The sequence below is a fragment of the Rhinoraja longicauda genome, chromosome 14 (assembly GCF_053455715.1).
Source record: "Rhinoraja longicauda isolate Sanriku21f chromosome 14, sRhiLon1.1, whole genome shotgun sequence".
Lineage (NCBI taxonomy): Eukaryota > Metazoa > Chordata > Chondrichthyes > Rajiformes > Arhynchobatidae > Rhinoraja > Rhinoraja longicauda.
The window spans coordinates 10,955,875-10,982,310 of record NC_135966.1 but is presented as its reverse complement, the minus strand read 5'-3'; the positions used below and the strand labels follow the sequence as shown (position 1 = coordinate 10,982,310).

Sequence of the window (26,436 nt, the reverse complement as noted above, 5' to 3'; positions counted from 1 at the left end):
GGGGGAGTCCAGAACCAGCGGTCGCAGTTTAAGAATAAGGGGTAGGCCATTTAGAACTGAGATGAGGAAAAACTTTTTCACCCAGAGTTGTGAATTTGTGGAATCCTCTGCCTCACAGGCCGTGGAGGCCGATTCATTGGATGCTTTCAAAAGAGAGTTAGATAGAGCTCTTGGGGCTAGCAGAATCAAAGGATATGGGGAGAAGGCAGGAACGGGATACTGATTGTGGATGATCAGCCATGAACACATTGAATGGCGGTGCTGGCTCGAACGGATCGATTGGCCTATTCCTGCACCTATTTTCTATGTATCTATGTAATATGTTAGTGGATTGATCAGTAAGACAGCAGGCAGTTGAATAGTGTGATATGCTCTGTTATCCGGTTATACCTCATCAGACTGATCTCTGCAATGATTGTGATTCTCAGCTCATAACACTGATGGAGGGGGAGTGAGGACATCATTGTGTCAGCCTTTACTTTAGACTTTAGAGATAGTGCGGAAACGGGCTCTTCGGCCCACCATGTCCTAGTGTACGGGCTAAATTGATAACCCCGTACACTAGCACTATCCTATACACACTAGGGACAATTTACAATCTTCACCAAAGCCATTTAACCTATAAACCTGTACGTCTTTGCAGTGTGAGAGGAAACCGGAGCACACGGAGATAACCCATGCAGTCACAGGGAGACGTATAAACTCCATACAGACAGCAACCGCAGTCAGGATCGAACCAAGGTCTCTGGCGCTGTAAGGCAGCAACTCTACCGATGCGCCATTGCACTATTACGTTCACGTTAAAGTTCATACATTCTCCCAATCTCAGGTAAAGATAGATCACCTCAAAATCAGGAACAGTTTTTTTGGTCATTTAACAAGTCTCTGAGTCAGACATCTTATTCGGCTGGGGATAGTTCATTCCTGGCCTGTTGTAAACAAAGTAGTCAAGGGGGAAAAACTTGTCCTGCACGATGCAACTAATCATCAAATGTTGTGTTACCTTGCAGCATTGCACATTCATTTCAAATGGATGGGCCACTGGGGATAACAGACACCAGGAGTTACAAAGTATGGATTTCTGTTGAAGTTCAAAGTGCCAGGGAATCCATTAGGCTGTTAAAGGCACTGCAAATGGATTCCCCCATAGACAGAGGCAGCAAAACTGCTCTGAATTAAAATCAGAGGCAGGCGAATCTGTGGAATTCTTTGCCACAGAAGGCTGTGGAGGCCAAGTCAGTGGATATTTTTAAGGCAGAGATAGATAGATTCTTGATTAGTACAGGTGTCAGAGGTTATGGGGAGAAGGCTGGAGAATGGGGTTAGGAGGGAGAGATACTGCAGATCAGCCATGATTGAATGGCGGAGTAGACTTGATGGGTCGAATGGCCTAGTTCTACTCCTATCACTTATGACCGTTATGTCCTAACCAGCAGCTGCTGTTCTATGTTTTAATCACTGCAAATCTTACCGACTAACAGATGAAAGAATTGTCGACCCAGAACTGCTGAACATTCTGAGACAACATTATATGTTTTGCAAGTTTATAAAATATAAATGATGTCTCAGTGGGAACAAAGATATTTTGGTCAAATTAATTGGAACGATTTTTGAACAAGCGATCAGAACGATCCCAGGATAACGGATTTTATTCCACAAGGCATGAACATTTTTGACTAGTGTATATTTACATGAGATTACCATTAAAACCAACTACTTTCAGTGTCTGATATATGGAAATGGGTGGGACATCTGAAGGGTTTCACAAACATGTTATTCAATCTGAACAACACACCACAAGGGTTTACAGCAAAAAATCAAAGGAGCAATTAAAAGCACTAAACAAATCACGAAAATCAAAAGGCACCAGATTGTTTTTTAAAAGATGAATGGTGATTCATTATATAATTAAAAAGAAAATCATGAGTCAATTGTGGTTTTGAATCACAATCCAACTGTATCACAACAAAGAATAATTTGCACAGAACAAATGTGAAATTATTAAGCTTCCTGTTTTCATGTTTTGAGGGACTTTGTAAACCATTAACGTTGAAATGTCAAGAATCGGAGCACATAGGTTTAAGGTGAGGGGGGGGGGGAAAGATTTAATGGGAACCTGAGGGGTAACTTTCTTTACACAAAGGATGGTGGGTGTATGGAACCAGCTGCTGGAGGAGGTAACTGAGGCGGGAACTATCGCAACATTTAGACAGATACATGGACAGGGTAGTTTTGGAGGAATATGGGCCAACAGTAGGCTGGTGGGGTTAGTGTAGCTGGAGCATGTCGGTTGGCATGGACAGGTTGGGCCGAAGGGCCTGTTTCAATATTGTATGACTCTATTTCTGTATGTCGGGTCAATTCTAAAGCATGGTAGACACAAAATGCTGGAGTAACCCAGCGGGACAGGCAGCATCTCTGGAGAGAAGGAATGGGTGACGTTTCGGGTTGAGACCCTTCTTCAGACCCTTCTTCTTCACTCCAGAGATGCTGCCTGTCCCGCTGAGTTGCTCCAGCATTTTGTGTCTACCTTCGATTTAAACCAGCATTAGCGGTTCTTTCCTACGAATTCTAACGCACTATGGTTTTGATGGGTCTGACCATTTGTTAAGCTGGGATGTGGCTTATCAAATGATCCCTTGTGTTGTTTTGTAGACGGAGCTGGCTATACGCCCCACTATGCCCCCACCCTGTCCCCCTTGTGAAGGGGAATGACACCAGCAGGGCCAGACCACTGTGCTGAGGAATCAGGGTGGCCTTTGGTTTTGTTAGATCCAGCAGGGAAACAGAGCCTTCAACCCACCAAATCCACAGATTCACCACCCTCTGCATGAAGAAATTCCTCCCCATCTCCTTTCTAAAGGTGCGTCCTTTTACTCTGAGGCTGTGCCCTCTGGTCCTAGACTGTCCCATTAGTGGAAACATCCTCTCCACGTTCACTCTATCCAGGCCCTTCACTATTCTGTAACTTTCAATGGGGTGACCCTTCATTCTATGCACAGGGATTTCTAGTGTTAAGACTGATAATTACACTGATCTGTTAAAGTTTTTGTTGGAAACCTTGCTTTATAGTTTTAGTGTTAAAATAAATAGTCAACTTGTTTAACTCATGATGCAAGCGGTGACCAGTTTCCACTTACCCTTGAAAGCAAGATCCTGAGGAGCAAGAAGAGTTAAAGGCTCTTCTTTCTCCAGATGGGTGGTCAGACCAGTTTGCTTGAAGAGGCCGCCGATTTTGGTGACACCAGGCTTTTCAGTCAATTCCAAGAGGGTCTTAGCTGTAAAGCAGTCAAGACAAATCATTCAAAATAACAAATGCAGAAAATAAAAATGCTTACAAACACATAGACACTTCACAGTGGCGCAGCGTTAGAGTTGCTGCCTCACAGCGCCGGAGACCCGGGTTCGATCCCGACCACGGGTGCTTGTCTGTACGGAAGCTGGTTCAAAACCGAAGGTAGACACAAAATGCTGGAGTAACTCAGTGGGACAGGCAGCATCTCTGGAGAGAAGGAATGGGTGAGGTTTCGGGTCGCGACACTTCTTGTCAACTGTCTTTCATAGTGTAGCTCTTGTGCATCCATCTACATCGCACATGAGCGTTCTCTATCTTTTCAATTCCTGAACCAGGTAGTTTACGCACCTCACCTAAGGGAGGGTTGTGAGAGAATTTACTTAAAGATTTTAAAAATGAAAAAGTTTGCTGTTTTTTTTAATTTCTGTTGCAGATCCTACAATCGTGAGACATTTAACTCGATGCATTTGCAAACAGATTTGCACAAGAAACTGCATCCCTACAGCCAAAAGGTTATTTCTAAGATGACTTAATTGAGCAAATACAGATGAATGCAGTGCCCATGTATTGGGACCAAGTATGTTTCCAATCAAGAGCGGCACGGTGGCGCAGCAGTAGAGTTGCTGACTTACAGCGCCAGAGACCTGGGTTCGATCCTGACTATGGGTGCTTGTCTGTACAGAGTTTATGCGTTCTCCCCGTGACCGTGTGGGTTTTCTCTGGGTGCTCCGGTCTCCTCCCACACTCCAAAGATGTACAGCTTTGCAGGCTCATTGGCTTCAGTAAAATGGTAAGTTGTCCCTGGTGTGTAGGGTAGTGCAAGGGTACGGGGTGATCGCTGGTCGGCACGGACTCGGTGGGCCAAAGGGCCTGGTTCTTCGCTGTATCACTAAACTAAACTGATAAACTAAACTAAATTGTTTCCAAACTGAGGGGGTGAGAAGGTGTGCTTGTTTATATGCACGTGCGCACTGAATCCGTGCCTGCTCCTTGACCACCTTGCCTTTGCCTCCTTGGAATCTGTGCGGAATCCAATGTGCAAAGGAAATCCCAATTCAAAAGAATTCATGAGGAATCATCTTCTGCTCCTCAGAACAGGAAAGGAAACGAGGTGTTCTCAATCCCAGGGGAGTGGCTAAGCAGGAGACTTCTTGCTACGATGAGTCAACGTGGAATACCAAAACATGCTTGATCTCCATCGAGGTGGGTATGGAAGTAAACTAGAGTTTATGTTTTACCTAACTTAGTTGAGAATACTAAGTTTGGTTTAAAGATACAGCGGGGAAACAGGCCCTTTGGCCCACCGAGTCCGCGCCGAAACCAGCAATCCCCGCACATTAACACTACCCTACACTTTACACTCGTACCAAGCCAATTAACCTACATACCTGTACGTCTTTGAAGTGTGTGAGGGAACCGAAGATCTCGGAGAAAGCCCACGTGGTCAGGGGTAGAACATACGAACTCCATACAGACAGCTCCCATGCTCCGGATCGAACCTGGGTCTATGGCACTGCAAGTGCTGTAAGGCAGCAACTCTAATGCTGCGCCACCATGCCACCCTAGTTGCCCTATCACAAAATGCTGGAATAACTCAGCGGGTCAGGCAGCATCTCAGGAGAAGGAATGGATGACGTTTCTGGTCGAGACCCTTCTTCTGAAGAAGGGTCTCGACCCGAAACATCACCCATTCCCTCTCTCCTGAGATGCTGCCTGATCCGCTGAGTTACTCCAGCATTTTGTGATACCTTCGATTTGTACCAGCATCTGCAGTTATTTTCCCACCCTAAATTGCCGTGGCATTTTCTTTGCAGAAGGGTTCCAACCCAAAACGCCACCTATACCTTTTCTCCAGAGATGCTGCCTGACCTGCTGAGTTTGTTGTGTCTATCTATGGCATTTTTTCCCCTTGTTTTCTTCTTTCTAGAGAGCTTGCTTGGTTACTTGGGGAACAACAGATGGAAGGATCACGTTATGCATGATTTGTACCATGACAACGTACTCAGGCATTAACATTGGTGCAAAAATATTTAATAATATGGCAATTAACAATGATCACCTGACGTCACTCATTTTTTTCTGGTGGATATCTACTGCTGTGTATCTGTGCAGCAAAATAAACCACAATGAATGTGAAGGATTACTGAAATTATTTCCAGAGTATTAAACATTTTACGATTCAAAGATTTCTGTTCTAGTTGCTACATTAGGGCGGCACAGTGGCGCAGCAGTGGAGTTGCTGCCTTACAGCACCATGGGCCCAGGTTCGAACCTGACTACGGGTGCTGTCTGTACGGAGTTTGTACGTTCTCCCCGTGACCGCATGGGTTTTCTCCGGCTGCTCTGGTTTCATCCTACTCTCCAAAGACGTGCAGGTTTGTGGGTTAATTGGCTTCCATACATTGTCCCTAGTTTGTGAGGTGGAACTATCATACAAGGTGATTGCTGGTTGACGCAGACTGGATGGGCCGAAGGGCCTGTTTCTACGCTGTATCTCGAAACTAAACTAAACTAAATTAGACCATTAATATGCAAAATGAACAAGACGCAACAATAATAACTTTGCACTTCTGCTTACCGGAATCAGGGATCAAAAGCTCATCGATCATATGAATAACCCCGTTTGTCGTGAGTATGTCCTTGTCAATGATGATGCTCTTGCTGTTGATTGTAAGAGAGTCACCAGTGCAGCCCACTTCCAGATACGTGCCCTCCAAGGTCTCCATGGGAGTGCCCGAGATGATGGCTTCTGCACACTGGATTCTTCTCAAAATGTGGTAATTCAGCAGAGCTGTGGATAGAACAGTTACAGAATATTCATTCTTTCACTAAACAAAATGTCACTTCTTTAATCTATGTTTGGCGAGTCTATTTAAAATGTGTATCTTTGTTGAGAATAGATTTAAATAAATGCGTGGCGTGGTACAGTAGTGAAGTGGTAGAGTTGCTGCCTTGCAGCACCAGAGTCCCATGTTCGATCCTGACTATAGGTGCTTGTCTGTACGGAGTTTGTACATTCCCCCTGTGACCTGCGAGGGTTTCCTCCCACATTCCAAAGACCTGCAGGATTGTAGGTTACTTGGCCTTAAATTTTCCCTAGTGTGTAGGATAGAACTAGTGTACGGGGAGCGTTGGTTAGCCCGGACTCTGTGGGCCGAAGGGCCTACTTCCACACAGTATCTCTAAACTAAATTAAACAGGGAATAATCTGGCAAATATAGAGCCGTTACAAAATCTAGAAAAATATTAGTAAATTTGCAAAATGATTTCATAATATGTTAAATGGTTGCCTCATATTTGGAAGAGAATAAAGATAAGGTATTCTTTGCAAAATATCAGAATGGGTTTAAGAACAGAGGTATCTAGGATGCAGGCATTAAAATCAATTACGATGCATGGGATTAACAGTGATGGTCGTATGGGTTCAGAACTGGCTTACTGATAGAAGACAGAGGGTGGTGGTGCAAATGTCAATGTAACCAGTGGAGTTCTGCAGGGATCTGTGCTGGGACCTCTGCTGTTTGTGATATATATAAATGACGGATGTAAACGTAGGTGGTTTGGTTAGTAAGTTTGCAGATGACACCAATATTACTGGGGTTGCAGACTGTGAGGAAGGCTTTCGAAGTTTACAGTGAGATATATATCAGATACGGAAATACGGTCATAGAGTCATATAGCGTGGAAACAGGCCCTCAGGCCCAACTTGCCCACACCGGCCAACATGTCCCATCTACACTAGTCCCACCTGCCTGCGTTTGGTCCATATCCCTCTAAATCTGTTCTATCCACGTACCTGGCTAACTGTTTCTTAAGGTGGATACAAAATGCTGGAGTAACTCAGCGGGACAGGCAGCATCTCTGGAGAGAAGGAATGGATGACGTTTCGGGTCAAGACCCTTCTTCAGATGTTTAAATGGATCTTAAAATCTTCGAATCTTAAAATGGGCGGAGAAATGGCAGATGGAGTTCAAACCGAGCAAGTATGAAGTATTGTTCTTTGTGAGGTCAAATGTAAAGAGAAAATATACAGTGAATGGTATGACCCTGAACAGTATTGTTGGCATGTGCAACTCAGCACCATAAATAAGACTCAGGTGTTTGACATACTGTATAGTTACATTTGAGATGGAGCTAGAAAAATACATTGGGTGAGAGGGGAATACACTGAAGAAAGATGGCAGGAGCCTATTGTAGATCTGTACAAGGGCGGAACGGTGGCACAGCAGTAGAATTGCTACCTTACAGCGCCAGAGACCCGGTTTCGATACTTGACTATGGGTGTTGTTTGTATGGAGTTTGTACGTTCTCCCCGTGACCTGCATGGGTTTTCTCCGAGATCTTCGATTTCCTCCCACACTCCAAACACGTACAGGTTTGTAGGTCAATTGGCTTGGTATAAATCTAAATTGTCCCTTGTGTGTGTAGGATAGCCTTAGTGGGCAGGGATCGCTGGTCGGTGCGTGCAGCGTAGGTTTACTAGGTTAATTCCCGGAATGGCGGGACTATCATATGTTGAAAGACTGGAGCGACTAGGCTTGTATACACTGGAATTTAGAAGGATGAGAGGAGATCTTATCGAAACGTATAAGATTATTAAGGAGTTGGACATGTTAGAGGCAGGAAACATGTTCCCAATGTTGGGGGAGTCCAGAACAAGGGGCCACAGTTTAAGAATAAGGGGTAGGCCATTTAGAACGGAGATGAGGAAAAACATTTTCAGTCAGAGAGTAGTGAATCTGTGGAATTCTCTGCCTCAGAAGGCAGTGGAGGCCAATTCTCTGAATGCATTCAAGAGAGAGCTGGATAGAGCTCTTAAGGATAGCGGAGTCAGGGGGTATGGGGAGAAGGCAGGAACGGGGTACTGATTGAGAATGATCAGCCATGATCACATTGAATGGCGGTGCTGGCTCGAAGGGCCGAATGGCCTCCTCCTGCACCTATTGTCTATTGTCTATTGACTCAGTGGGCCGAAGAGCCTGTTTCCGCGCTGTATCTCAAAAGTAAACGAAACTTAATCTACTGAGATGAGTAGCATGAAAAAATGCTGCAAATGCAATGTTAGCAGAGGCGAAGATGCATTAGATTATATCAATAAAACGTGACGATTTGTTAAAATGTGGCCTTACATTTCAATGCCTCTGGGTCTCCTAGGATCCTGTTCAGAGTAGCAGGTGGTATCTTGCTGAAGGCTTTGTCAGTGGGAGCAAAGAGCGTGTACTCTCCGGGACTGTTAAGCATATCCTCAAGACCTGCGGCAGCGACTGCAGCCTAGAGAACATGACACAGACGTGCCCAGGAGATAGCAAGTCAGATAACACAACATAGAGCACAATGATCATCCTCAGGCTTAGCATTCCATTTTATGAATTTCTTAATATATTTCCTACAACTCGCTGCTTTCATTACGCTGATTAATGTGGATCTTGTTCACAGGAAATTGTCAAAAGAGTCCTAGGTCTCTACTTTAGACTTTACTTGTGGTACAGTGATGTGCGGAAACAGGCTCTTCGGCCCACCGAGACAGCACCGACCTGCGATCACATGGTACACTAGCACTATCATTCACACTACGGACTATTTACAATTTTTGCCAATAGTACGTCTTTGGAGGAAACCGGAGCACCCGGAGAAAATCCACGTGGTCACACAGAGAATGTACAAACTCCGTACAGACAGCACCAGTCGTCAGGATTGAACCCCGGTCTCTGGCGCTGTGAGGCAGTAACTCCACTGTTGTGCCACCATGCTGCCCCTTCCAATAATGAAGCATTTAAACCTTCCCATCATCAAAATAAGTTTATCAAATTAACCTTGAAAAATAACTTCATAATTTGTTGAAAACTAAAAACACATTTTGAATATCCAAACATTTTGCCAATTTGTATTAACCCATTGGTGGCCATCTTGAAACCCCCAATGGTAAATTTTGAATCAATGATTTTGACCATTTTTTTGGATAATGGTAAATGGGGATTGAAACGTTTCAGTGCTCATTACAACATTACTACATCATTGCTACATTATCCAAATTTGTTTACAGCAGGGGAGCTAAAATTAAAACATCAAATCATAACATTAAAGTCATTCACTTGTCAATTTACATGCAAAGCACATTTCAAAGTAAATTGTGAAACTACAGATTGGTGGCTCTTATTGATTGTATAGAACTGAGGAAAATTAGTTTATGACGAGCAAAATCCAGACATCCAAATGACTGCAAATTCAAATTAATTTAACGAAGTAGAGGAAAGATGCAAGTCCCAAAGTGAGTTTAGTTTAGTTTAATTTAGAGATACAGTGCGGAAACAGGCCGTTTAGCCCACCAAGTCCGCGCCGACCAGCGATCCCATACACGAGCACTATCCTACACACTAGGGACAATATATAATCTTTACCGAAACCAATTAGCCTACAAACCTGCCCGTCTTTGGAGTGTGGGAGGAAACCGGAGCACCCGGGGAAAACCCACTCAGGTCACGGGGAGAACATACAAACTCCGTACAGACAGCACCTGTGGTCAGGATCGAACTCGGGGCTCTGACACTGTAAGGCAGCAACTCTACTGCTGTGCCACCGTGCTGCCCCATATCATTGTTTCAATCATTATTCTTCTGTGGTCTGTGCCAGTATTTAGCCAATTCCAATTATTTTAATCTAATACTGACAATATAGCTTAGCAATTTTATTTTACCATTATCTGGTGCACTGTAAGAGAGCAGGCCTTAATGCTGACATCCAGTTAGGAGAATACAGTGCAGGAATAAGCTCTATGCGCCACAATGTGAGCTGTAAAATCAAACTCAGAGACTTGGACAGTAAAAAACAATATGTACATTGGGATGCGAATGATGAGTTCAAATGGTCCGTGCACTGTTTGAGATAGATGCAGGAAGAGCTAACAGCTGCTACATCAAACAGCATAAAACAATGGTTGGGAAACTAAACTCCAAGATGACGGGTTGCAAATACAGAATCCTCAAATTAAGAAGACACAAGGAATTGCAGATGCTGGAATCTTGAACAAACCAGCATCGGCAGTTTTCTGTTTCTAACATAGAACCAGCATGAACCCGGTGGGCCGAAGGTCCTGTTTGCATGCTGCATCTCTAAACTAATCTCCAAACAAAGTGGACAAGATGATGAAACTGAGAACAGAGGCAGATAAGCATCTAGTACATTCACGTGCTCATCCTTAATCTGCTACTTTAATAGAAGCCTTATTCCTTCTGTACGTACTCGAAGCTGCTGAAAGTTTTCATCAATTTCCAGAGTGTCCTGTATCGAGTTTGTAACTGCCATGAGGACTCGGTCAATGACATGCACGACTCCATTAGTAGACAGCTGGTCTGCCTTCATTATTCGTGCACAGTTGACAGTAACAATCTGTATTGGATGTAAACATATAATATTTGATCAGGTCCTTAAAACACCAAAGATGAATGGATACAGAGAATGATTCCAACTAGATGATGCAAGATAATAGAACATAGAACAGTAGAGCACAGGAACTGTTGGCCTACAATGTCTGTGCCAAACATGATGCTTAGTTCATCTGATCTCATATCTGTACATGATCCATAGCACTCTTTTCATATTTTCAAAAGTGATAGGAGCAGAATTTGGCCCTTCGGCCCATCGAGTCTACTCTGCCATTCAATCATGGCTGATTTATTAATCACATTCATTAACTAACATCCTCTCCACATCCACTCTATCTATGCCTTTCACTATTTGGTAAATTTCAATGAGGTCCCCTCTCAACCTTCTAAACTCCAGCGAGTACGGGCCCAGTGCTGTCAAATGCTCATCATTTGTTAACCCACTCATTAATGGGATCATTCTGGTAAACCTACCCTGGACCCTTTTCAGCGCCAGCACACTCTTCCTCAGATATGGGGCCCAAAACGGCTCACAATACTCCAAATGCAGTCTGACCAGCGTCTTATAAAGCCTCAGCCCTCACTTCCATGTGCCTATCTAAATAGTCTCTAAAATCGGCACCATGATATCTGCCTCCACCACCACCACCCCTAGTAATGCATTCCAGGCCCCCACCACTCTCTGTGTAAAAAACATTTGCCCCACACATCTCCATTCAACTTTCCCCCTCTCACCTTTTGGCTATGCCCACTAGTTTAGTTTAGTTTAGTTTATTGTTGTCAAGTACCGAGGTACAGTGAAAAGCTTTTTAGTTGCGTGCTATCCAGTCAAGAAAAAAGACTGTACACGATTGCAATCAAGCTGTTCAAAGTGCACAGAGACAGGATAAAGGGTATAACATTCAGTGCAGGATAAAGTGCAGTAAAGTCTGATTAAAGATAGTTTGAAGGTCTTCACTGAGGGAGATGGGAGGTCAGGACTGCTCTATTGTTGAACATTTCTACCCTCGGAAACAAGATTCTGACTGTCTACCCTATCTATGCCTCTCATAATTTTTATATATTCTATCAAGTCTCCCCTCAACCTCCGTCATTCCAGAAAAGATACTTCAACTCTATTCAACCTTTCCCTGTTGCTGAAATCTTGAGAGCAAACTATAGAGCAGTCTTGAGCTATTATCTACCGCATTAGAGACACTTGGACTATCTTTGATCGGACATTCCTGGACTTTAACTAGCGCTAAATGTTATTCACGTTATTCCCTGTATCGTGTATCTGTACAGTGGATGGCTCGATTGTAACCACGTTTAGCCTTTCCTCTGACTGGTTAGCACGCAACAAAAGCTTTTTACTGTACTTGTGACAATAAACTAAACTAAACTCAAACAAAACTAAACACTGTACCTCAGTACACGTGACAATAGACAATAGATAATAGACAATAGAAAATAGGTGCAGGAGTAGGCTATTCGGCCCTTCGAGCCAGCACCGTCATTCAATGTGATTATGGCTGATCATTCACAATCAGTACCCCGTTCCTGCCTTCTCCCCATATCCCTTGACTCCGCTATCTTTAAGAGCTCTATTTAGCTCTCTCTTGAAAGCATCCAGAGAATTGGCCTCCACTGCCTTCTGAGGCAGAGAATTCCACAGATTCACAACTCTCTGACTGAAAAAGTTTTTCCTCATCTCCGCACTAAATGGCCTACTCCTTATTCTTAAACTGTGGCCCCTGGTTCTGAACTCCCCCAACATTGGGAACATGTTTCCTGCCTCTAACGTGTCTAACCCCTTCATAATCTTATATGTTTCAATAAGTTCCCCTCTCATCCTTCTAAATTCCAGCGTATACAAGCCTAGTCGCTCCAGTCTTTCAACATACGACAGTCCCACCATTCCGGGAATTAACCTAGTGAACCTACCTCAATAGCAAGAATGTCCTTCTTCAAATTTGGAGACGAAAACTGCACACAGTACTCCAGGTGCGGTCTCACTGGGGCCCTGTACAACTGCAGAAGGACCTCTTTGCTCCTATAAACTGAACTCAAACTCTAATCCAGACAGTATTCTGGCAAACCTCCACTGTACCCTCTCCAAAGCCTCCGCATCTCTCCTGTAATGGGGTGACCAGAACTGCAGGCAATTCTCCAATATAATGCATTTGCAGAATAGGTACAAAGGATAAATCGTTCTTACGCCATTGGGATAGTGGTGTACAAATATGTTTAAATCCTGGTACATTGAGCTCAATGTTGTGCCGTGCCTCAGTTCATCCGTGAGAATACGTCTGTCCACCATGTGGTAGTGAAGAGCGTTGAGCAATTCAATGTTGACGTTGCTTACGAGGGCATCAATAATTTCCTACGATTGAGATAAAAAAGACACATAGATCAAATTATAAACATTCTTCAGTCACAAAACATTCTATTAACAGGGCGGCCCGGTGGTGCAGCGGGAGAGCTGCTGCCTTACAGCACCAGAGACCCGAGTTTCATCCTGACTAAGGGTGGTGTCTGTACGGAGTTTGCATGTTCTCCCTGTGACCGCGTGGGTTTTCCCCGGGTGCTCCGGTTTCCTCCCACACTCCAAAGACGTGCAGGTTTGTATTCATAGCGAGAGGATTTGAATATAGGAGCAAGGAGGTCCTACTGCAGTTGTACAGGGCCCTGGTGAGACCGCACCTGGAATATTGTGTGCAGTTTTGGTCTCCTAATTTGAAGAAGGACGTTCTTGCTATTGAGGGAGTGCAGCGTAGATTCACCAGGTTAGTTCCCGAAATGGCCGGACTGACATATGATGAAAGAATGGGTTGACTGGGCTTGTATTCACTGGAATTTAAAAGGATGAGAGGGAATCTTATAGAAACATATAAAATTCTTAAGGGATTGGACAGGCTAGATGCAGGAAAAATGTTCCCCATGTTGGGGGAGCCCAGAACCAGGGGTCACGGTTTTAGAATAAGGGGAGAGCCATTTAGGACTGAGATGAAGAAAAAGATTTTCACCCAGAGAGTTGTGAATCTGTGGAATTCTCTGCCACAGAAGGCAGTGGTGGCCAATTCACTGGATGTTTTCAAGAGAGAGTTAGATTTAGCTCTTAGGACTAAAGGAATCAAGGGATATGGGGAAAAAACAGGAATGGGGTACTGATTTTAGATGATCAGCCAAGATCATTTTGAATGGCGGTGCTGGCTTGAAGGGCCGATTGGCCTACTCCTGCACCTATTTTCTATGTTTCTATGTTAATTGGCTTTGGTAAAAAATATATACTTGTCTCTGGTGTGTAGGATTGTGCTAGTGTGCGGGATGATTGCTGGTCGGCGAGGACTTGGTGGGTCAAAGGACCTGTTTCCACGCTGTATCTCTAAAGTCTAAAGTTAAAAGATCACGTTTTCTTCTTTCCTAAATGTCTCTGGCATGTAGCTGTGGCACACAAATCAAAGAATATATTTCTGACCCCAATTTAAGGAAAATGAAATAGCTCCTATTTCATTCGGTTTCATATTCCTGCTTAAAATGCAAACAAGAATTATTGTTCCACTTTATGATCGCTGTCTACTGGCCCTTGGCTGTGAAAGTAGCCAGGATTGCCATGTGAGGAAATGCTCTCTGTTTTAGTTAATATTTAAGAACAGTCTAGATTTTGACTTGTGAGGTTTACTGATGCCAAAATGGCATTCTGAGACAGCATTAATTATATCTCTCAACCCTGCTGGAAAGCAATACTTTATGTGGGAGCATAAAATTAACTCAATATGTACTTTAGAGCACTTCTGATACCTGAAACTTATTAGGCTTTTGCTTACACAATCGGATCTTGACCTCTATGTTAAGAGGCCCTTAGACAACACAGGTTCCATTGATAGACACAAAGTGCTGGAGTAACTCAGAGGGTCGGGCAGCGTCTCTGGAGAAAACAGGATGGGTGACGTTTTGGGTCGGGACCCTTCTTCTGACTGAAAGTGGGGTGTGGGGGAGGGTGTGGGAGAGGGGGAGGTAGTGAAGAGCTGGAGGCAAGAAAAGACCATAACCTATCAAGGCCTGCCCCAAGTGACCTCAGGCAGGAAGGTGCCCTGGTCGGTCCATTGTTGGCTAGGGAAGGTGGGATCTCAAGAGGGATACCATGCTGAGAGCTATGGAACTTGTTCAATGACTAGTCGGAAGGGCCAAGGAGGGGAGGGAGGACGGGAGAGAAGTGTAGGTGGAAGTTACTTAAATTGTGAGAATTCAATGTTCATACCGCTGGGTTGTAAGCTGCCCAAGTGAAATATGAGGTTCTGTTCCTCCAATTTGTGTTTGGCCTCATTCTGGCAATGGACGAGGCCCAGGACAGAAAGATCAGTGTGGGAATGGGGCGGGGAGTTGAAATGGTTGAGAACTGGGAATGGTTGACACCGACCATTTGCCAATGCAGGCAGGTGGGATGGGACATGTTGGTCAATGTGGGCAAGTTGGGCCGAAGGGCCTGTTGCCACGCTGCATAACTCCATGACTCTACAGAAGTGTCCCCGTGGGCAGTGAAATGCTTTGGCATCTTCTGAGGGTGTGCAAGGCGGGTCTTGCTCTCTCTCCCTTTAAAGTAAAGTGGGAAGGTGCCGTGAATCCTCACCGCAGGCAGCGCAGCCCAAGCTTCATTACTGGGAGCGAACATTGTGAAACTGCCAGGTCCCTCAATCTCTGCTTTCAGCTTGGCACGGTCAGAGTACAGCTGAGTGGAACTGGAACCAACATTTCCCAGCGTGTTGTAAATATTGGTAATTGGTAATGCTGTAAGAAGGACACACAAAGTCAGAACATGTTGACAGATGAATTCAAGAGAGAGTTAGATATCGCTCTGAGGCCTAACAGATTCAAGGGATATGGGGAGAAAGCAGGAACGGGGTATTGATTTTAGACGCTCAGCCATGATCATATTGAATGGCGGTGCTAGCTCGAAGGGCCGAATAGCATACTCCTGCACCTATTTTCTATGTTTCTATGTTTATTTGCAATAACTGCAACATGAAACAACATGAAAAGTTGCCTGGACAAATATGGACCAATATGGGCAAATGGGACCAGCCGAGAATGCCAACTTGGTCAGTATGGAAGACATGGTGGGCCAAAGGGCGTGTTTCCATGCTGCTCAGCTCCATGACTCTATGACTCTCCATGTTGGCAGAGGACCAATAATATATGCAATGATAATCAGGTCAGAAATCATCCAAAATATAAATGTTTTTTAAACTAAGTGCAAAGAATCTTGGATGTATGGTATTCCTTTACAAAGTAAAGATATACCAATTTTCCAATCCTGATAACGTTGGGAAGAAAAGCAGAACATTTTGGAAGATCAGCAGGACAAGTAATATCAATCAATCAAACTCACTGGAAATCCATTGGGACCTATTATAGAAATCCATTGGTACCTATTATTGTTAGAACTGACCAATAATTATTGGGACCAATAATAATAATTCTATAATAATAATAATTATAATTATTATAATTATTATTATACAATTATTGGTATAATTGTACCAATTGCAATTGGGACAATTATAATACCTATAATTGGAACCTAGATTTAGTTTAGTTTGGAGATACAGCGCAGAAACAGGCCTTTCAGTCCACCGAGTTCGCGCCAACCAGTGATCACTAACACTATCCTACACAAGCTAGGGACAATTTTATACCAAGCCAATTAACCCATGGACCTGTACATCTTAGGAGTGTGGGTGGAAACTGAAGATCTCGGAGAAAACCCACGCAGTCATGGGGAGAACGTACAAACTCCATACAGACAGCGCCCGTGGTCAGGATCGTACCTGGGTCTCTGGCGCTGCAGCAACTGTACCGCTGCGCCATCGTGCCGCCCCATGATTGATCGTGTTTGATCAACATGAAAAGGTAATAAGGGGGGACCTTACTGGGCAAGAAGTTTCGGAGGTGATGGAGTTTGCAGTTTCAGATGTCCCAAAAATCCAGTGGCTTTTGGAGGAGTGAATGAGTGTGAGTTAGACCCAACTTCTAAACTTAAATTACATTTAGACCAAGCTCCAATTTTAAGGTCACGAGTAGGGAATCCTTTTCTGGATTCCCTACTCGTGAAATTGTAGGAAGAATTAAACAGATAAAGTCATAGAGCATGGAAACAGGCCCTTCAGCCCAACTTGCCAATACCGACCAACATGTCCCATCTACACCAGTCCCACCTGCCTGCGTTTGGCCCATATCCCTCTAAACCTGTCCTAACAATGTACCTGTCTAAATGTTTCTCAAACGTTGTGATAGTACCTGCCTCAACTACTTTACCTCCTCTGACAGCTCGTTCCATGCACCCACCACCCTTTGTATGAAAAAAACTACCCCTCAGGTTCCTAAAACATTTTTAGATTGTGCTCCATTAATAGGTATAGAATGGACATATTGTAGTCTAGAGTTATGCCTGCCAGTCTTGCTCTGTATCTACTCCAGTATATACTTCAATTGAATGATTAAATTAGATCAGCCCATTAAATTCTATGAAATTATAACTATGTATTGATAATATCTTACCAACAGGGCAGCCCTTCTGGCCCTGCACCTTGGAGTATCCTGGACAACATTCATAGCTTATAATCCTGGAAAACAAACCAGTCATGGGTTTCTAAATACAGAAATCTGACTTTTGCTCTCAAGTCAAGTCAAGTTTATTTGTCACATACACATACACGATGTGCAGTGAAATGAAAGTGGCAATGCCTGCGGATTGTGCACAAAAAAGAATTACAGTTACAGCATATAAATAAAGTTAATAAGTTACTATAGTGTAGACAAAAATGTAGTCTCTGGAATTATAAAAGTTGACAGTCCTAATGGCCTATGGGAAGAAACTCCGTCTCATCCTCTCCGTTTTCACAGCGTGACAGCGGAGGCGTTTGCCTGACCGTAGCATCTGGAACAGTCCGTTACTGGGGTGGCAGGGGTCCCTCATGATCTTACTTGCTCTGGATCTGCACCTCCTGATGTATAGGTCCCGCAGGGGGGCGAGTGTAGTTCCCATGGTGCGTTCTGCCGAACGCACTACTCTCTGCAGGGCCATCCTGTCCTGGGCAGAGCTGTTCCCAAACCAGACTGTAATGTTGCCGGACAGGATGCTCTCTACAGCCCCAGAGTAGAAGCCGGGTAAAATAGACTCAAATCCAGTAAAATCCAGTTACTCCAGCATTTTGTGAATAAATACCTTCGATTTGTACCAGCATCTGCAGTTATTTTCTTATATTTTCTTATACTTTGACAAATGATATCAGTAGTTACATGACATCCACGTGTTGTTCCAGCTGAGATTGTTGAACACATTATTCGTGGGTTCCCAAGTGATAGGAGCAGAGTTAGGTCATTTGGCCCATCAAGTCTACTCCGCCATTCAATCCATGACCCCTGACACCTGTACTAATCAAGAATCTATCTATCTTTGCCTTGCAAATATCCAATGAATTCCACAAATTCACCATCCTCTGACGAAAAAAAATCCTCCTCAATTTCTTCCTAAAGGAATAGTATTTTATTCTGAGGTTATCACCTCTGATCCTAGACTCTCCCACTAATGGGAAACATCCTCTCCACATCCACTCTATCTCGGCCTTTCACTATTCGGTAAGTTTCAATGAGGTCCCCCCTCTTTCTTCTAAACTCCTGCGAGCACAGGCCCAGCACTGTCAAACGCTCATCAAGTGTTAACCCACTCATTCCTGGATTTTAAACACGACTGCCACTTTTCTTTCATTGAGTGAACAGCTTTAAAAAAATGCTGAAGACTCAAAGTGAGTGTTATTTAAAGAGTCTGACGCATTTCACCGGCAAAAACAGATGCAGTGTCGTACAAACCCACGCCAAGCGAACCTTAGGATGGTTGACCCATATTGAGATCCTGGTCAGAACTCTCACTCACCCCCTGAAAGAAAGAAGTCCTGCAAAGGACAAGTGTTTCCATGTTGATAAAATGGAAGCAAGTACAAATCAACAGAGAGACTCCTAATAAAAAGGGGTGGGACCATGAACCTTCTTTATCTTCGGTCCCACTCCTTCCATCCCCACAAGCCTTGGCAGAAGAATGAAGGTCAGCTGAATCATGATGTGATACTTCAAAGCCGATGAACTAAGAGGAAAATCCCTACGGACCTTGTAAATTCAACCCTAACACTAGCTGTTCCTCTGTTTAGTTTAGCTTAGAGATGCAGCACGGAATTATTTGTACAGGTGTGCGAGATTATGGGGAGAAGGCAGGAGAATGGGGTTAGGAAGGAGAGATAGATCAGCCATGATTGAATGGCAGAGTAGACTTGATGGGTCGAATGGCCTAATTCTACTCCTATCATTTATGACCTTATGACATGAAATAGGCCCTTCGACCCACCGAGTCCATGCCATCCAGCGATCCCCGCACATTGACACCACCCTACACACACCAGGGACAATTGTTACATTTATACCAAGCCAATTAATCTACAGACCTGTACGTCTTTGGAGTGTGAGAAAAAAACCGAAGATCTCGGAGAAAACCCACGCGGTCACGGGGAGAACGTATAAACTCCGTACAGGCGGGATCTAACCCGGGTCTCCGGCGCTGCAAGCGCTGTAAGGCAGCAACTCTACCGTTGCGCTGCAGTGCCGCCCCATGTGTAGGTAGGAACTGCAGATGCTAGTTTATACACAAGATAGACACAAAATACTGGAGTAACTCAGCGGGTCACGCAGCATCTCTGGAGAAAAAGACTAGGTAATGTTTCAGGTCGTAACCCTAAGGAACCCAACCGTCATTGTATGGGAACATGTGATCGTGAATTTTGCAGCCTTTTTCCAACATTAGGGAGAATACTTAACACCATTTCATTGCTGGCAAAATAAAACCTGATGAATTTCTAGGCTTTGCACAAAGAAAGTACTTCATGCTGAGAAGACTAACAATGGTATTACACAGATAAGATCATGCTGTTAGTACATCAGATAGCAAGTACAACACTTTTGTGGCACCTGTACATTTATTAAACTGTTTTTAACACTGGGAGCAGCGCTGGAACTTTGTACAGGCAACTCCTTACAATGATTGAATGCTTCACTGACTGTTCTTCAGATGAATGAGTTTAGACAAAATGCATCAGCGTCCTCACTGTCAGCGCATCCCTCTTGAATGTTACATCACTTGCCAGGACTACTTACAGTATGTACGTACTATTACATACGTATTACATGTGCATGTATTTATGTCATCGGTAGTTTCCCCTCAGCTAACAAAGTACCATTCTACACCTTACCCTTCCATATCTTTATGTCTCCCTCTCCCCTGACTCTCGGTCTGAGGAAGGGTCTCGACCCGAAACGTCACCCATTCCTTCTCTCCAGAGATGCTACCTGTCCCGCTGAGTTATTATTCCAGCGTTTTGCATCTATCACAAGATTTTAAAAGTTGCAAGGGATTCTGTGCACATCTTGTTCGAAGACAAATGGAGCCATCCACTTTAAATTGCCATTCACTTTTCAGATAACTGTTAAATATAGCAGAGATGGGACCATAAATTAGAAATTGGCACCTGAATTATTTATAGCCAAATCTTTGAGATATTCATGATCATCACAAACTATTTAAATGCAACATCTCTAAGTTTGCGGATGACACAAAGCTGGGTGGCAGTGTGAGCTGCGAGGAGGATGCTATGAGGCTGCAGGGTGACTTGGATAGGTTAGGTGAGTGGGCAGATGCATGGCAGATGCAGTATAATTTGGATAAATGTGAGGTTATCAACTTTGGTGGCAAGAACGGAAAGGCAGATTATTATCTCAAATAGGGTCAGATTAGGAGAAGGGGAGGTGCAACGAGACCTGGGTGTGCTTGTACATTCTGTCACTGAAAGTAAGCATGCAGGTACAGCAGGCAGAGAAGAAAGCCAAGTTGGCCTTCATTATGAAAGGATTTGAGTTTAGGAGCAAGGAGGTCCTACTGCAGTTGTACAGGGTCCTGGTGAGACCACACCTGGAGTACTGTGTGCATTTTGGTCTCCTAATTTGCGGAAGGACATTATTGCTATTGAGGGAGTGCTGCATAGGTTCACCAGGTTATATCCCGGGATTGCGGGACTGACGCATGATGAAAGAATGTGTTGACTGGGCTTGTATTCACTGGAATTTAGAAGGATGAGAGGGGATCTCATAGAAACATATAAAATTCTTAAGGGATTGGACAGGTTAGATGCAGGAAAAATGTTCCCGATGTTGGGGAGCCCAGAACCAGGGGCCACGGTTTTAGAATAAGGGGAGAGCCATTTAGGACTGAGATGAAGAAAAACATTTTCACCCAGAGAGTTGTGAATCTGTGGAATTCTCTGCCACAGAAGGCAGTGGTGGCCAATTCACTGGATGTTTTCAAGAGAGAGTTAGATTTAGTTCTTAGGGCTAAAGGAATCAAGGGATATGGGGAAAAAGCCGGAACGGGGTACTGATTTTGGATGATCAGCCATGATCATAGTGAATGGCAGTGCTGGCTCGAAGGGCCGAATGGCCTACTCCTGCACCTATTATCTATGTTGCTATGTTTCCTGCATATTATGATTTATTTGAATTAATGGGCTGTCAAGTCATTGCACTTAAGTTTGAATGTCAGTCCTATAATGTATTGAATTTCAATATATGATTCTCTAAAGGATTATTGTAATGACATGACCTGTTATTTCTGTAGATTACAGATACATATTTCAAGTGTTGCTTAAATACAATAATTGCTATATTAGTTTAGTTTAGAGATACTGCACGGAAACAGGCCCTTCGGCCCACTGAGTCCGCAACGACGAGCGATCCCCGCACATTAACACGATCCGTCATACACTAGGGTCAATGTTTACATTTATATCAAGCCAATTAACCTACAAACCTGTAGGTCTTTGGAGTGTGGGAGGAAACTGAAGATCTCAGAGAAAACCCACACAGGTCATGGGGAGAATGAACAAACTCTGTACAGACAAGCACCCATAGTCGGGATCGAACCCGGGTCTCTGGCGCTGTAATCGCTGCAAGGCAGCAACTTTACCGCTGCGCCACCGTGTCGAAAACGGTGCAATAATTTACCACTCTCTGCATAAAATGGCCACTTGGTTCTCACAAGTCAGTCTCTCAACATGTTTTCTAAAATATTCTTCCATCTGTCTATTTTTTTTCCCCTGCAACTAGAATTTCCGATGTTCAATTTAAGAGTATGGGGTATGGGGAGAAGGCAGGGACGGGGTACTGATTGAGAATGATCAGCCATGATCACATTGAATGTCGGTGCTGGCTCGAAGTAGGCCAAATGGCCTACTCCTGCACCTATTGTCTATTGTCCATAACTTAAGATCGCACCAAATTGCAAGTGCCACAACAACTTAATTAAATAGACCTTATAAAATGATGTTTTATATATTTAATAGTTTAATTAAAGCATTTTCCAAAGCAAGCTCTGCCAAAAGCCATGCCTTAATATTTCTGAAGCAGTGAGCCCGGATCAGAACAGGGTTGAATAGCTCGGAGTGCAGCAGGAATCACAGAGGGGGAGCAGTGAGAGAGGGTCTTACAAAACTCCCATCAGAGAGAGGAGAACCTCTTCACAGTAAGCATACTTCTAGGAGATTTTGCAGAGGAGCAGTAAAATGGAGATGTAAGAAACTGCAGATGCTGGGATCTTGAGAAAAACTCAACGTGCTGGAGGAACTCAACAAATCATGCGGCATCTGTGGAGGGAATGGACAGCGAAACACAGAGTGCTGGACAAACTCAACGGGTCAGGCTACATCTGTGGGGAGGAAAACACAAAGAGCTGGAGCAACCAGCATTCTGAAGTGTCCTGATACATAAAGTTATCTGGCCATTCCTGCCTGACTCAATGAGTTATAGAGTCAGAGAGTCATACAGTGTGGAAACAGGCCCTTCGGCCCAACATGTCCCATCTATAGTCCCCACCTGCCTGCGTTTGTCCCATGTCCCTCTAAACCTATCCTATCCATGTACCTGTCCAAATGTTTCTGAAACGTTGTGAGACTACCTGCCTCAACTACCTCCTCTGGCAACTCGTTCCATACACCCACCGCCCTTTGTGTGAAAGTTGCCCCTCATGTTCCTATTAAATCTTCCCCCCCCCCACCACCACCTTAAACCTATGTTCTCTGGTTCTCCATTCCCCTACTCTGGGCAAGAGACTCTGTGCAGTTACCCGATCTATTCCTCTCATGATGTACTTCAACACTTTGTGTTTTACTTAATGGTTCTGTTTCTGTTTGTTTTAAAATTCATCCAGTCACCAAAATTCTATCATCTGGTTCATGTGCACTGTCTGACACAATTTCAAGGAATTCCTATCAATCCATGGTGTCCCATATTACAAAAAAATCATCCATCCAAAATCTAGTGAGCACACGTGACTAAAGTCCTCCATATTTAAGCGATAGTTGTATATGCACTTCATAAGTTCATAACCTCCAGGAGCAGAATTGGGCAATTCGGCCCAACAAGTCTACTCTGCCATTCAATCATGGCTGATCTATCTTTCCCTCTCAACCCCATTCTCCTGCCTTCTCCCCACAACCCCTGATACCAATACTAATCAAGAATCTGTCAACCACTGCCTTGAAAATCTCAATTGATGGTCTCCACATCTGTGTGTGGCAATGAATTCCACAGGTTCATCACCCTCTGATTAAAGAAATTCTCTTTTCTAAAGGTGCGTCCTTTTATTCTGAGGTTATGGCCTCTGGTCCTAGACTCTCCCACGAGTGGAAACATCCTCTCGTGCACGAGATAGCCCAGCTGTTGGCGGCTGTGCAGTAGAAAACAGAAACAGAAACATTAACTCTGTCCAGGCCTTTCACAAGTTTCAATGAGGCCTTCCGTCATCCTTCTAAACTCTAGCGAGAACAGGCCCAGAGCCTTCAAACGCTTATCATATGTGGACCCATTCATTCCTGGGATCATTCTCGTAAACTTCCACTCCAACGCCAGCACATCCTTCCTCAGATATGGGGCCCAAAACTCCTCACAATACTCCAAATGATGATGGTGACAGTCTCGGTCTCTTTTCCTTTCATGCTCCTTGTCACAAATCCCTACTTTCCACAGGATAGAAACATAGATGAATAAAGATCCTCGACTTCCCTCAGATCATTCTACCAATTACTCTAACACTGTGCCCTCTCCTGTCAGTTCAGTTCAGTTTAGTTTATTGTCACGTGTTCCGAGGTACAGTAAAAACTTTTATTGCGTGCTAACCAGCCAGCAGAAGGTAATACATGATTACAATCGAGCCATTCACAGTGTTCAGATCTGTAGGAGTAGAGATTTAAAAGTGTGGATTGATTGTAATATGTGATTGTAGATCTGCTTCTGTGGCTAGCACGCAAATAGTCGCCTGGGTTGGGCACCATCTTGGAAGTCTTTGTCCCCTCTGCTCAGAAAAATATATATTCTTCCTACTTATTTGAGCACTCATAACTTTATTCATCTCAATTAAATTTTCCTTCAGTTTTCTTCGCTCCAAAAATTACAACAAACACAACGTATCCAATTTTTCTTCTCAGCTGGAATATTCAATATTCTGGTCGTGGCAAAATCCTTGTTAGTGATAACAGAACTCAGGAAGAGACTAGGAACAGCAGATGGTGGTTTACAGAAAAAAGACACAAAGCGCTGGAGTAACTCAGCGGGCCAGGCCGCGCGGGAGATGCTGCCGATCGCTGGAAGAACTCGGCAGGTCGAGCAGCATTTGTGGAGGTGCAGGTTATATGTTAATGCATCGGGTCTGAGAGGGGAGATAAAGGTTTGACAGTCTCTAACAGTATGAGGGAGATATGGGTTTCCACTAGAGGATGGTAGATGATTTAGACTTTAGACTCTAGAGATACAGGGTGGAAATAGGCCCTTTCACCCACCGAGTCCGTGCCGACCACCAATCACCACGCACACTAACATTATCCTACACACACTGGGGACAATTTACAATTTTACCAAAACCAATCAACCTACAAACCTGTAAGTCTTTGGAGCGTGGGAGGATACCAAAGTGGATCTCGGATAAAACCCACGCAGGTCACGGGGAGAACGTGCAAACTCCGTACAGACAAGCACCCGCAGTCAGGTTTGAACCCGGGTCTCTGGCGCTGTAAGGCAGCAACTCTACAGCTGCGCCACCGTGCCGCACAAATGTAAAAGGACTGTGAGCTGAAAGCGGGGAAGGAATTGTTTTCTGGAATTGGAATAGTTTTGGCTGCAAGTTGGATGCGAATCCTCAATTGCCCCCACAGCGGAAGGTCTACAACAAAGCTTCCTTTCATAAAATAAGGGCAAAAACATATCCATGCAATGAATACTTAGTTATAGTGGTCTCACCGACAGAAAATTTAGCCCCGAGGCGCTTCCTTCACTCTTGATGAGGTCTCATTATATCCACAAGCTGTTGTAATGTTCTTATCTCCTCTGGAAATATGCTCCAAGCTATCCTTCTTTGGAGAGACCTCTTTCTCTTCAGCATGCCTAATAAAGATCGAGTATTTCTGCTTAACTTAGTGAATAATTCTACTGAGAGCATCATTACCTAACTACATTATTCTGAGTCAGTTTCCAATTCTGTGTGGCGTCCATTCATATTTAAAAAAATAGCTTCTATAAACAAAGGCTGCAGTTTTGGTGAGGTCCTGTTTCTTTTCTGCCAGAAAGAAACTTGCCTTCCAGTGAAAGAGTATTTGATTTATTGATGTGTTATGATTAATTTAGCAGCACCATTTCCTGATCTCCAAACTATGACCGAGATTCTACAGTGCATTCTAATCTGACGGATCAGGGATTCATTGCATTCTCGATGTATGCGGGTTAACACAAAAAAAACACATTCCCCGAGTTAGTGCTGGAACTGCGAAGAGTATGCACCATAAAACTGCAGAATTTTACAGCACAGAAGTGGTCTCTGTAGCCACTATGTCTCTGTAGTCTCGGGCAACGCACGAGGTACATTATTTCACAGTCCAACAACTTGGTAAAATAAATTTCTCCAAAACACTCTCCTCACTCAATTTAAATTGATCCCTCATCAGCAATCCTTACTACGATAAATGGCCCTGTTCCATTTGCTCAATCAAAAAGCCCTTCATAACTTTCTAAACCTTTACTATATCTTAATTAGTCTTCCCTGCATCAATGGAAGTACTTTTACTTTAGAGATAGAGTGTGGAAACAGGCCCGTCGGCCCACCAGGTCCACGTGGCCCAGCGATCATTTCACACACTAGCACTACCCTGCACACGAGGCACAATTTACACTGTACAGAACCCAAATTAACCTGCAAAACCTGCACATCTTTGCAGTGTGGGAGGAAACCGGAGCATCTGGAGAAAACCAGAGAGTGGTGAAGTTGCTGCCTTACAGCGCCAGAGACTCTGGTTCGATCCCGCCCACGGGTGCTGTCTGTACATTCTGGCTGTGACCACATGGGTTTTCTCTGGGTGCTCCTGTTTCTTTCACACTCTAAAGGCGTACAGGTTTGTAGGCTAATTGACTTCCGTAAAATTGTGAATTGTCCCTCGTGTGTGTAGGATAGTGCTCGTGTGAGGGGTGATCGCTGTGGTGAGGAGGCCGGATGGCATACTATATCTCCAAAGTCTAAAGTCTCATACCATGGCCCACTTTTTACACACATAATTCCCCTCAACCAGAATGTGGTTGATGGATTCATATAGAAAGACTGGAGAGCAGTGAGTGAGCCAGTGAGGAATGCTGTTGAAGAAAGTC

General features: G+C 44.0%; 1 protein-coding gene across 1 annotated transcript in view; it reads right to left on the bottom strand.

The window, feature by feature from the left end:
- Positions 1-26,436, bottom strand: part of tgfbi (transforming growth factor, beta-induced) — a 75,817-nt gene that overhangs the window by 17,138 nt on the left and 32,243 nt on the right. Inside the window, exons 3-9 of the mRNA XM_078411407.1 lie at positions 17,215-17,279; positions 15,287-15,444; positions 12,875-13,039; positions 10,535-10,681; positions 8,425-8,566; positions 5,874-6,086; positions 3,141-3,278 (exon numbers count right to left, since the gene is read on the bottom strand). Coding sequence (XP_078267533.1) covers positions 3,141-3,278; positions 5,874-6,086; positions 8,425-8,566; positions 10,535-10,681; positions 12,875-13,039; positions 15,287-15,444; positions 17,215-17,279 — 1,028 coding nt within the window. The remainder of the gene's footprint in view (positions 1-3,140; positions 3,279-5,873; positions 6,087-8,424; positions 8,567-10,534; positions 10,682-12,874; positions 13,040-15,286; positions 15,445-17,214; positions 17,280-26,436) is intronic.